General features: G+C 49.2%; 1 protein-coding gene across 1 annotated transcript in view; it reads right to left on the bottom strand.

The window, feature by feature from the left end:
* Positions 1–603, bottom strand: part of LOC144101758 (17-beta-hydroxysteroid dehydrogenase type 6-like) — a 39,860-nt gene extending 39,257 nt beyond the window's left edge. The window contains exon 1 of the mRNA XM_077634896.1: positions 177–603. Coding sequence (XP_077491022.1) covers positions 177–381 — 205 coding nt within the window. The 5' untranslated portion in view covers positions 382–603. The remainder of the gene's footprint in view (positions 1–176) is intronic.
* Positions 604–12,733: the final 12,130 nt, after the last annotated feature.

Raw genomic sequence — 12,733 nt, 5'->3', positions numbered from 1 at the left:
AGAAATCCTAAAGCTCAGCTCAGTGAATGCATCTCGTTTAAACAATATGTAATCTTTTTTGCCGAGGTGGTTAACACGTATAGTGCCCTGTCATTGCTACACCGCACTGGACATCAGAAATCCTAGCGCTCGGCGCTGTAAATGCATCTTAATTTAGGCAAGTAGTTTTTCCTTACCAGTGATGAGCACCGATTTTCCCCTAGGGTCAACATGCTGGGCTCCCGCCAGGGCGCGCAGCTCCTCGGTGATCAACCGGGCAACCAGGGAGAGCAGCCACAGGGCGCCCAACACTTGGGCCAACGTCCAGAGCCAGGGAACGACCAGCCACGAGGTCAAAGCCAGCGCGGCCAACACAGACGGGTAGACCAATCCCAGATACATCGCGGGCTTCGTTCGCGACGTCGCTTTGTCCCTGCGCGTTGCTGCCCGTTGGCCCCTCACCGACCGGTCGCTACTCCCGGAAGAAAGGGCCGATATACAGTCGCCGCCGGCTGGATGGCTCGGCTGCCTTTGCTCTTTCCTTCTCTTTGCTCCGCGAGGACCGGCTCTTCTACGGTCACGGACTCGAGCAGCTATCGCACGCCTCTCGCGTCGGCTGCTGCGTAAACTGAACGTATCCACGTCTGGCGCTGCCCCGTCACTTTCGGCGGCGGGGAGAGACGAAGCAGAGAGAGAGAGAGATAGGAGGAGAAGAGAGAGTTACGCTGGCGTAGCGGGAAAGGATATGGGCGGCGCATATCGCAGGCTGGTGATGGCCGGCCACCGACGCTGACTGGCACAGCCGGGAATGTTTCGCCGGCCAAGCGTGCGAATACACAAGTGCTGCCTTGTACGATCTCCGACCATCGTGCCATCATAGCTTTTCATCGACCATGGCGATCATCTGAGAAGCCTTAACAGGCTCCTTCAAAGGTTAACTAGCACTTGAAGAGGCACTTGGAGTTCCTCTGCTGTTCGGCGCTTGTAAATCGAAGCGCGTCAAAAACAAAACCACGGGGCACGCAAAGCTCATAGACGCGAAGCGCCATAACAAATCGAAACTCTCCTGGCCGCCTGTGGCGCCGCCAAGCATCCGTACGCATGCTACAGGCCGCTAGTTGAAACCCGTGCGATGTGACGAGGAGACAGCGAGCTTGAATGCTTGCCGGGAAAAAAAGAAAGCAGAATCGTCGGTCACTGCTCCGCTGTGTGCGAGTACGTTGAAGTGCGACTGTACTGCATGAATGACATCGTGGTATTAGCACTTTTTTTTCTTTCTTTCTTCTGCGAATTAGAATTTTCAGAATAAGAGAACTAAACAGAAGTTTGGGTCCCTTACCTGGCGTTGTAATTATCCCCAATTGTATGTCGCGCTTATAGTTTTTATTTTTTCGTTTAGTGCGATGGCTGTCAGGAGCGCTTTCCTTGTACGGGGGAAAACGGTGTAGTCGGCATCGTTGTATGGCGTACAAAAAAATGCATCTCTGTTCGCTTTCAGGCAGTTTAAATGCTATCCAAGTCTCATGCGGTTAAAAATGGAATGCAGTTACCGTTATAAATTACTTCTTCCTGAGACAAGCATTTAGCCTGTTTTTTTTTCTCAACTGACACTCCCTACCCATTACTTCCTATCCACGTCCCACAAGCTCGTCATCACTCTGTTTAAAGTAACGCCGCTTATAGCAGACTCACCGAATAAAGAAGCACTGTTTCCACACAGCCACGCATTCGCGATGAAAAGTGAAAATATGTGCCCTGCTGTCCTGCCGACCAAACCGCACAGCTGACTAACATCCGGCTTTAATGCGCGCACTGAGCAGTGTGCCATAGCACAACGCATAGCGCTGTGTCGGATCAACGACACCAGCATCCGCTGATAATGAACACAGGGTTCCGAGGTCATGACCGACAAACACCGTAAGTAGGCAAACAGCGTACATTAAAGGCGATATTAAGCAGAATGTGCATTAAACCGATGCAGAATTCGAAGGAATGAATGATGGGAACAAATCGGCGCGAAAAGCAGACGAAGGTACATACACAAGAGAAAACAGACGAGGCATTCACACCAGCGCATTCCTTGCATTCCTTTGACGAATAGCAGGCTCGCGTTTGCACCGCGGCTCTGAACACAAAAGAGGAGAGCGCGAGTCACTAAAGATCATAGTGTGACACTCTGCGAGTGATAAAAAAGTGAAGTGTCACTCACTGAAAGTAACACTAGATTTTATCGTGTGACAGGGTCATCGAAGACGTAATTGTCGTTATATTAAACCACGCTGTTAGATACTAGAATGCCCTGCGTAATGATGTTAACACCACTTCCTTTCTTCATTTCTTTGCAAGTTGAGTAGTATTGTTTATGACTCTTAGTGACACTATTTACATTGGCCTAGTTGATTTCTCCGTAAATTACTGGGTTCTTGAGATTTTTTTTCCTGTTTTCACTATCTTGAACCTGTTCCTTTTGTGCTATATAATGTCCCGAACCTTCAACCACCGCCAGTGAGGGTAGCAGTAGGTTGTAAATAAACATAAAAAATATAGCTTATATACCTTCAACAGCTGTGAATCGAAATGTTACAACTTGTAAGGCTGACTAGTTTGAGTGGTCGCGGGGAAACTTGCGTGGCGAACTGGCAGGTGCCGCGGCGTCCCCTTGCGAAAGCGATCGTGAGAAGCAAGGTGCTGCGTTGTACGAAAGTTCTTAATAATTCAGCCTTTTCTTCCTCGTGTAGTGACACATCGTGAGGCGAAGATGAGATGCAGCACTGTCAAGCGCGTAAGTACCCGTCTGAAGTTAAGCTGTATTTAAGGGACGTTCAATGTGACCCTCTGTCAAATGAATTTTTGAACTGAAAAGCTTCATAGGTAAGGTAGGTAAGGTAACGCAGTCGTCGCGTAGGACAGAGAATGACATTGAACGACCTTCACCCCAACCACGTTAGCCGTGTATGATCATATGCGGTACAGTTGTGGTGTCGAACCCTTGACCCCTAACCTTGACCCCTCACCTTGATTTGACCTTTGACATTGGTTGACCTTTGGGCTAACCTTCGACCTTAAGAACATCCGATGGGGGTGATGTGAAGCCGCGTGATGACATCCGATGGGGTGTGTCGTAAAACCATGTTAAACCACGTCATAGCCACGTGATACCGTCATACCACGTCATAGCCACATTTAAAGAAAAATTTGTCATGGTGCGGGGTTCGAAACTCAGGACACCCGCTTCATCGCAGCAGTCGCTCTACCAAGTGAGCTAACCGGGACGCCTAGCTTACGATACAGCGAGAGAGAATTGATCAATAACTCGAAGTGGGAACAGTGTTGGTGAAATGTAGGGAAATGCCCCAAGGTGCATTATGGTTTATGGGGGTTTAACTTCCAAAAGCGACTCGGGCTATGAGGGACGCACGCCGTAGTGAAGGGCTCCGAATATTTCGACCACCTGGGGTGTTCTTTACCGTGCACTGACATCGTACAGCACACGGGCCCTTACAATTTCGCCTCCATCGAAATTCGGCCACCGCGGCATGGATCCAGCCCACGTCTTTCGGGGTCCAAAGTCGAGTAGATTTGTAATAAGGGTGTAATAACTCACCGCTGCGATGGCTCAGTGGTTAGGGCGCTCGTCTACTGATCCGGAGTACCCGGGTTCGAACCCGTTCGCGGCGGCAGCGCTTCGATGGAGGCGAAACGCAAAAAGGGATCCGTGTGCCCGTGCGATGTCAGCGCACGTTAAAGATAGTCGAAGTTATTTCCGGAGACCTCCACATTGGCACCTCTTTCTTCCTTCCTTCTTTCATTCCCTTTTTTACCCCTTGACTTACGGCGCGGTTCACGTGTCCCGCCGATAAGTGTGGGACAGTTCCTGCGTCATTATTTTCCTTTCCTCAAAAACCAATTTTCAGTTTTTAATTAATCATTGTAAATCCATCCAAGCGAAGTCGTACGGCTGCAAAGGTAAGCTGTACAGTTTCCACAGAACCTTCGCAGTTAAAACAAAATTCCGGACGTGGGCAGCTTCAAATCGTTCTAAGTCGAGGTCACTGAACTTCTCATGCCTCGCAGTCCTGTAACTGGTGTGTTCTGTGCCGCACCCACATGACAACGCAATGTTCAAGTTGCCCCTTAATGAAGTTTGAATCAGGCGTGTGGAGTCTATTTTAAAACTTGACGCAGACTTGTGGCAGGTCACACCGAACTCGCGCAGTAGCCATATAACTAACGGTCATTTCGGAAAAAAAGAAGATTGGGATTGAGGCACAGCTGCTTTGCGAATCCCCCCGGCAGGGGATTCGATGTTACGTCCAAATTGAAAAGCTGTCACCCGGGGCCGAAACAACTGCGTATTTTCTTTTTTATCTCATTTTCAAACGGTTCACGATAATAACTGCTCGCCATCCGGCAGCTGTCGCTCAGATTTTTAAGAATGAGAGCAAATATGAGGAAGTCATTGCAGAGCTCAAACTCACAATGGAAGCCATCGGAGGATTGGGAATATGAGTAAAGAATGATCTCACTTGTGCCGAGCTCATATATCACCTCAAAAATGCTCTTAAGAGTGTAACTGTCAGCCAGTTCCTGAAGGTGTCAAAGATTTCAGGGTCCGTGTAATATAACGATTCCTTCCCGAATCAACCCCATTTTTGAATTTCCCGCCCTACGACATCGGCTGAAGCGACGCTACGCCCTAAGCTTCAGCCAGTAACCAAAAGCGAAAGCGGGGCGCGGCGTCACTTTAGCCAATGGTGAAGGGCGGGAAATTTAAAAAAACAAATTGCATGGAGATCTATTGGGGAATCGTTCTATTATACCACCTCAGGCCACGAGATCGATGACAGCAGTCACCTGGTTGAATTTTGTTCTGCAGAAATCGGAAGTTGAGAACGAAATAGGAGTGCATAAAGAACCTTCAACATATGATGAAATTGTAGAAATGGAATCATTGATAGGATATGAAATTGACATCGTCTATCGCCTGAGTGGGTCCTTGCTAAGACCACTTTGCTTGCTGCAAGGCCATGTGTCATGTGCACAAGTTTGGTTCTTTCCGGAAAAGTGAGAGGTGAGCGTACCCTAGAGCAGTTGAAGGAATATGACGCTGGGGCACGTAACCTTGTTTGTGTTAGCGAGCCAGTTGTCGCCTTTGTTTCTCGGTATGAAAGTGCCTTAAAAAGCCTATCGGAACAAAAAGAGGCCTGCCGTTTGAACAGTCCAACGAAAACTGTTAAACAGTTTATCACTGTTTATCACAAAACTGTTTATCACATAAGCCGTTCCCATATATCATTACTTGATTGCGCGGAACAGTGAACACCCAAACATGACGGAAACTGTTAGAGTGGTTTGTGACAATGCGCCTTCGCATTTACTTGATCTGATTAAGTTAGCCATAAGAATCGCATGATGGGTACGGCAGCAAAACTGTAGCTGGCAGCAGTCTTGAACAACTTGGTCCATAAAATGTCCCGTCCTGGGCGTGCAGCCAGAGGCAGCTTCAGAGGGTTGCCGCGAATTGTTTTGAATTAAAATACCATGTGCATTATCGTGCGACACGTGTCAAAGCTTGGTCTACTCGTCATGGCTCATCTTTTTCTGCTGTGTCTGTTTTACGGTTTACGGCAGAGCACTGCGATGCAAAGCCTTTTCGATATACGCAGCTGACTAACACGTAAACCAGATGTTGATCTAGTTTACGTGTTACAGCAACAGATACAATTGAAGCCTCTCCAGAAAAAAAATTCTAAATTTGTAGAGCCATCATGAAACGAATATATATTGTCGCTTTTTTTTCGTGTAGTACTGAGCACACCTTGAAACATGTAAGTGCGCAACCTCGACGACAGACAGACATATTTACTGTTGCGGTTTGCCTACATAGTGTGCCACTAGCCTTTCTATTATTCAGAAATCACTAGAGACTCAAACGTTTCGTTAACATGACAGATTACAAGGCACAGCAGGGTTCTTCCGCAAGGCCAACGCCTGCGTTAGGCCTAGGCCCATAGGGGGTATTCACGTGACGTTACGGGCGCCATTTTGTTATCCTGCGCATAGGCTCAGCAGTGTAGGCCGGAGCAGGAGGCGATAATCCCGTTAGACCCTTACAAAAGTAGTATGTACACAGTGTATAGACTTCTTGTAGACTGTATTGCCTTCCTGTAGATATTTCTGTCCATTCATAGTCTATAGACAGTCTATATACAAAAGTCTACTAAAACTGTATGGCCATGAATGTAAAAGTTGTTTAGACTGTCTATAGGATTTGTATTGCCTATAGACTATTCTCTAGGGTTTGTCTAAAGAGTTTATAGACAAGTCTATGTACAGTCTATGGACTGTCTAAAGAAATTTTTGTAAGTGGCCACACTCGCAGCCTTTCGCAATGCTCCACAGACAACGAAATGGCGACCGCTATGACTCTATTGAATACTACCTATAGGCCAACAACCGCGTCCTGCCTCGCAACTCATCATTCTTCAATTCATGCCTCGCAAATCATCGCAACGGTTCAAAACAACGCAGTTCGCTTCACTCACTAATTAATAAAATCTCATTATCGATTAGAACAGCCCAAAACGATAGACGTACGAGTGAAAGATGAGTACCGGAAAAGCGCTGACTCACAATTAAGAATTTATTGGAAAGGTCAGAAATTATACCTAAAGGCTAAAAAGCAAACACCAAGGAAAAAGACAACGAAAAGTGCGCACTTTGCAATGCAAACCGCTTCCGTCTCCTACAGTTCACCGCCTCTGTCTGTCTTGGTCCCTCCCGTGTAGTGGGTGTACGCTGTCTTTGTTTGAGGTCAATAACAACAAAAACGTATACAGGCAACGACACCCATCTACTACCTAAAAATGCTATTTCTTGTTTTGTCAGAGCGAGCACATCTAGGATGATATGTTTTGTGGCACTGGAATGAAGGAAGGAAGGCCTCAGACGTTGCTGGCACATACCCACTACGGGGGAGTGGCCAAGACACAGGCGGTTAATTGCTGGATGGAAACTTCGCCCCTTTTGTCGTCTTCTTACTCGATGCTTTCGGCTCTAATCATAGCTTTATAATCTTAACCTTTTTCCAATAAAATCTTAGTTGAGAGTCAGTGTTTGTCCAGTCTTCACCTTGCATTCCATTGGTCCGTCGCTCTTTTCTGCGCCATTTTTGCGTCGAAAATGAAATAACGAACTCAATCGAATGCCCGTTCTGCTTCTGTAACGTAATCTTGTCTCTCCCTGTGTTGTCTCTCACTACGAAGAGAAATTTTGCGCTTCTGTCTCCTTCGTAAGATTTGTCCTCACGACTCACCGCACTGTCTTTTTTCTTATTCAAGAAATATGCCATGAGGCATAAGTTGAAAAAGAGGGAAGCAATGCAGGAGACAATAAAAATGGCCAGGCTTAGCTTGGTTAAGCCAAAAATGCGTTGCATATCTCGATGGAGTTCCGTGCTGCTCCGTTGACTCGATAGGCTATTGACTCGATCGCCATTGAAACTGCCCGTGTAGCAGCGCTCGATCGCCTTTGAGTCGATAGACTATCGGTTCGAGGGCCCTCAAAATGCCCGTGTGACAGGGGTATAAGACTGTCCCGGCGAAGGAGCGCAGCTCTTTTATACATATGCCGTGACGTAAATCATAGCACAGCGCCCCTAGCGGGAGGAGCGGGAGTCAGGTGGTGGCTGCGGCCGCGCGCGACCGCGCCAGTTGGGGCCCAGCTTTTCCTCCGTGACGTCACGCGCCGGCGCAGCGCCCCTAGCGGGAGGAGCGGGAGTCAGGTGGTGGCTGCGGCCGCGCGCGACCGCGCTAGTTGGGGCCCAGCTTTTCCTCCGGCTGTCGTGACGTCACGTCACGTGGTTTGGTGGCTGCCCGGCCGCGCCCAAGGGCTGAACTGAGTGATTGCAATATGCAACGCATAAAAAGTTCAAAAGAAGGAGTGAAGACCAGTTTCGCTTAGGTAGTCGCCGAGGTTGCCGATGAAGTGATTGTTCATAGTCCGCCTCACACAGTCGCTTTCGCGGTTCCACCGCAGGCAACCCTCGCAGAGGAGCAGTTTTCTAATAGCAGCCGTCGCTGGGCACGTCCACTGCAAGTGTCGCACATTACAAATGTCCGGTGCAGTACCACAGTGAGGGCAGCTGTCAGCTGCTGGCAGATCTTTTGCCCGCCACCGATAACGGTACTGTCCAGAATACATATATCTACAGCGGCGCCAGCTCGCCGGCGCTGCAGTGTTTGTGTGTGTGATTCCCACGCCTACGGCGCGCATGCTGTGAACGGTGGACCTTGCGACGTTTACGTGGGACAATCCCCGCAACTCGCTTGATCGCGCGGTGGGCGCTCTTTCCTTCTCTGGGGGCTGCGAGCCCCCACCTCCGCCGCTCCAGTCCGGCCGTGACTTCACACGGGAACAAAGTCATTCCGAGCGGACGTCTCGCCTCGGGCTCCTTCCATTGCATACAACCAACATGTCTGTTACCCCTTCGACTTATCGCACTTCTAGAGTCGACCGTCACCATGTATCGTTTGTCGTTGGACCCAATCTTTGCTGAGCAGAAACCTTTAATGTGAAATCGTTAAAGGTCCCGTTGTACAAGAAATCCGGTGACGGCGTAGGCATTCTTTTTTTTTATGGCGCAAGGGCATCTGAGGCCAAAGAGCGCCATGGCACAAGGTATTTTCTTCATCTCAAGGTGGGGTCAAAGACCCATTTCCCAAGCAATTCAACCTAAAGAAGCCGAGCACCAGACCACGGGAAATCTTGTACCCATTGTATGACCGGTGGGTGCCCGGCGGCACTGGGGATCGAACCCCGCACCTCCTGCATGCGAGGCGGATGCTCAGACCACTAGGCGACCGCTGCAGTGTCGGCGTAGGCATTGTCGGCGTCGGCGTTGTGGGCGAAAAATCACGAGCATGACTCTGGCAAGTGGTGTCCGCAGAGAGCAATCAAGGAGGCAGGTGGGCCAACCCAGCCCACAGTGTAGTGAGCAAACTTCCCACCCTGGCAGGTGGCAATTAAACCAATTATTGGTCGCTCGGGAACAGCAAACTGGGTCGCACTGCGCCCACCACTGGGAGCACCTGCCATCGCAGGGACGTGGCTCATGGCTTAACCGCTGCACCACTGCGGCTCCCAGGAGTCTACGAATATAAAGTACAGAATGATCTTTTGTACATATGGCAATTAAACCATTATCACTATCGCGTCATACGCTTAATTCGGAGCTTGTCTCCTCCAATTTCTTTTTCTTTTAGTTCTTGATACTTCGCATGTCGAATGACTAAAACCACTTCCCATCTCTTTGCATTCCTTGACTGCGTAGCTCTTTGGCGATATTTAATAATACGTTTCATTAACACATCGTTTTGACGGATGTTGCGGGTCTTGTTTCTGAATTAACCACGTCTGAAGTTCGTTACTTTTACTGCTCCATTTCGCAGTTTTATATATCGTATTCGAAGCGCGCTTGCTCGCTTTGCATTTCGCTGGCGCAGTTTTCGTAAGTCATCTTCTCTTTGAGGATTGAACCAACTAGCACAACAATACGTTCTACTTAGTCATATTCCCTCCTTCTGGGTTTGCAGAAAATTTCGCCCATCGCCTGGAAGCATCTCGCGAGACTATAGCCAATAACAGAAGGCTTTGCGGATACGTAACTTCCGATTAAGCTATTCTGCTTTTCTATCACGGTTCTCATCGAACAAGCTTCGACATTAAGGTCCAGGGTGCACGTCGACGCTTACTTCACCATAAGTGCCTTAAAAAAAATTACCTTCGGTTTAACTACCGCTGAACCTGGTTAGACAGCGAAAGCTGTGGTGTATAGGGCTTGGCGTCTGTAACGATGGGTGCGTTCCGCACACTGGGTAGGCAACGCGCCCGCCCTGCCAGGTGGCGGTTTAGTTAATGGTTGATCGCGAGAGGTTTTTCACCCAATGAGCACTGCGGCCTATTATATATCCCCCCCCCCCCCCCCCAGACTGACGTCACAACAGAAATTTCCACCGCGCGATTGTCACGTGACTATTCTACTACCCTCTACCGGCGAATCGAAAGGCTAAAGGTCAAGGTCAAGTGGTGCGACACCACGGTGGACCACATATGGCAAGGCCTATAGCCACACTTGACCTCTCGCTCACCTGAAGCGCAACCGGCAACGCACGGTGAAATCGGCTTTACCTAGCGTAGTCAAGGTTTCGCTTCAAAAGGTGCTGTGGCGCAATCATGAGCAATGCATCGAGACAGCTCAGTGAAATCCTCGTAGGTGTAGTGCAACAAGAAAGGATGTTGTGGCGTATGCCTCGATCGCTTTTTGCTACCCTCAGCGCCACAGAATATAGCTTGGTGTCACTGCGCTGTGATCCTCAGAAATGTATCGTATCATTTTTAACGATAATATACGCTGTTTAGTCTTTAAAACTGGGCGCTATATAGAGTGTAGTTATCATTCCCTGATAACGCGCGGCGACTGAACCTTGAAGCGGCGACATTGTAAACACGCCGTTCTGTTGCCAAGTCTCATCGCTTCCTGCGAGTAATATTCTGGTGAACTATAGAGCGGCTGCACCAGCGGCAGCGGTATGAGGTACGGCCGTCGCCATCGCATACATACGTCGCGTCTCGCGGAGGATCTCCTGCGGTTGCCTATTTAACGTTGGGTGTGGCATAATAGCGCCGAGTGCAAAACCTCCCTGCAAAAAACTCTGCTACGCATGCCCCGTGCCATAGCCCTTGCACCATAGACCCCGTTCCAGAACTGCACGCCAGAAAGCTCGGTGTGTACATGTGTAATAAATTTGTGGTTTCTTTTACACACACGCACGCACGCACACACACCGTAGAGAAAAAGAGAAGAGACAGCATACAATGTTACGGTTTCATTGACACCTGATTTTTTTTCCTCTTGTATAAATGAGAGGAGCCTATTCTCATTAGTTGAGTTGAGGTGTTCAATGCTACAGGTGGGATTAACCTTGCTTATTCTTCTGGCAATTGCTCCACCGTAGCGTCACTTGTATGTCAATAATGTCCTAAAACCTGTCGGATCTACCCCGGTATGCGCACAGTCACTTATAATAGCACATATTCCACTCCCGCAGTCACTCATTAGTGTCATGGTGTGCTGATCATAACCTCCCTTCCAAGGGATTGAATCGCAGGAGCGATGGAAGGCTGCTCTGCGCAGCTCACAGGCTGAGAAACAGCTCCGCATCGTTGGCTGGGTTTTGAAGGTCGCCGCGGCCCAACAGTGCCCGGCCATCTGGAGCGGCCCGAGGGCCCGTCGCCGTTCTGCTCAACACCCCTCCCCCTTCACCCAGCCTCACATGATCCACTGAAGTGGGTCTAAATAAAATTATTACCTACCATCCTGATCATTTTATTTTCCTCTTCAACAGTCTGGCGATCTATCTGGATTTATTTCTGTGCATCTAAATTATTTTGACGTGTTTAAGGCTTCAATTATTATACAACACATTGTCACTTCGCCGCAGTTCTATACGGCGTTTTTCTAGTGTTTGCTTTTTTCATTCGGTGCCCTTGTATAGATGGAGGGCCCGCGGCGATCGTGGTGCTCTTTTTAGCGAGGGTTTCACAGTGTGGGACGACCGAGACCCAAGAGAGGTGCACGGAACGAGCGCCCTCCTTCAGACAAGGCCACAAGCGAACACGTCGCGTGAGTGGCATGCCCTAAAGGCCGATTCTCACGACTGATCATTGGCCCGCGTATCAGGCGTCACGTGACCTCTCAGTGCCAATCGGTGTCGTTTATTGCTGGGAAAACAGCCTCCGCAAACTAGCATCGCGATTGACAGTGAGCTTGATAAATCTGCTTATCGCCGCGTGCAAAGATGATGATCGTAGGAGCGGCGATAAGTGGATTAGACATGCCCGGGCCCTTTCTCTCTACGCTGGCCAAGCACGAGCCTCTCGGAGCGGAAATGGAACGCGGATTGCAACGTCTTTTCTTTCATTTTTGTAGTCTTTCAATCAACCACTGCTATTACTGCTGTGTGAGGCCTGGGCTGCGGGCTAACGGTCCGTCGAGTGAGTCGGCCTTAAGGCGACAGTAGAACCACGTCCACGTGACGCTCACTGCCCAATCGGGCAGTGTGACTCCATTCGACGTCCGTAGGACGTCTCGAACATCCCCAGGACGTCTAATCCAGTTTTAAGTGCCCATAGGGTGTAGGCGCAGAGAATGAGAAAAGAAACAGCTAGCAGAAGAGGGCGGCAAGCGAACATGAGAACTCTGCAAAACGGTTAGAGCTGGAAGAAATTTTTATACGCAAAAAATTTCGAAACCCTTTATTTTTTTAAAAGAATACTGAAATTGAATGCGCAAGTAGGACATACCTTAACCCCCTCCTGCCATCCCCTCCTGCCATCCCCTCGACCCACACCCCCCGTGCGCTGTACCCTCATTGGAGAGCCTTAAGGAACATCTTCAACGAACAACATGCAGGTGCCAGCCCTACGTCTGCGCATATCATCCCCTATCTTTTTTTTTCCCGCGAAGGTTGAACTAGTGTTACAGCGCGCTACTACACAGCACAAAAGACGATGAAACACGCATCAAAGCGGTAGCCTTGTGGTATAGAGCATCCGCCTCGCATTCGGAAGGTTCTGGGTTCGATCCCCAGTGCCGTCGCGGACTCACCAGCTTCTTAAGCCTGGACTCCATGTACGCGAAAACTCACGCGAACGCGACGGCGGCGTTCGCTCTGTCGCTTGTGGGCAACCTCCA

This window comes from Amblyomma americanum, chromosome 8 (genome assembly GCF_052857255.1).
Source record: "Amblyomma americanum isolate KBUSLIRL-KWMA chromosome 8, ASM5285725v1, whole genome shotgun sequence".
Classification (NCBI taxonomy): domain Eukaryota; kingdom Metazoa; phylum Arthropoda; class Arachnida; order Ixodida; family Ixodidae; genus Amblyomma; species Amblyomma americanum.
This window is presented reverse-complemented; position numbering and strand designations above follow the sequence as displayed.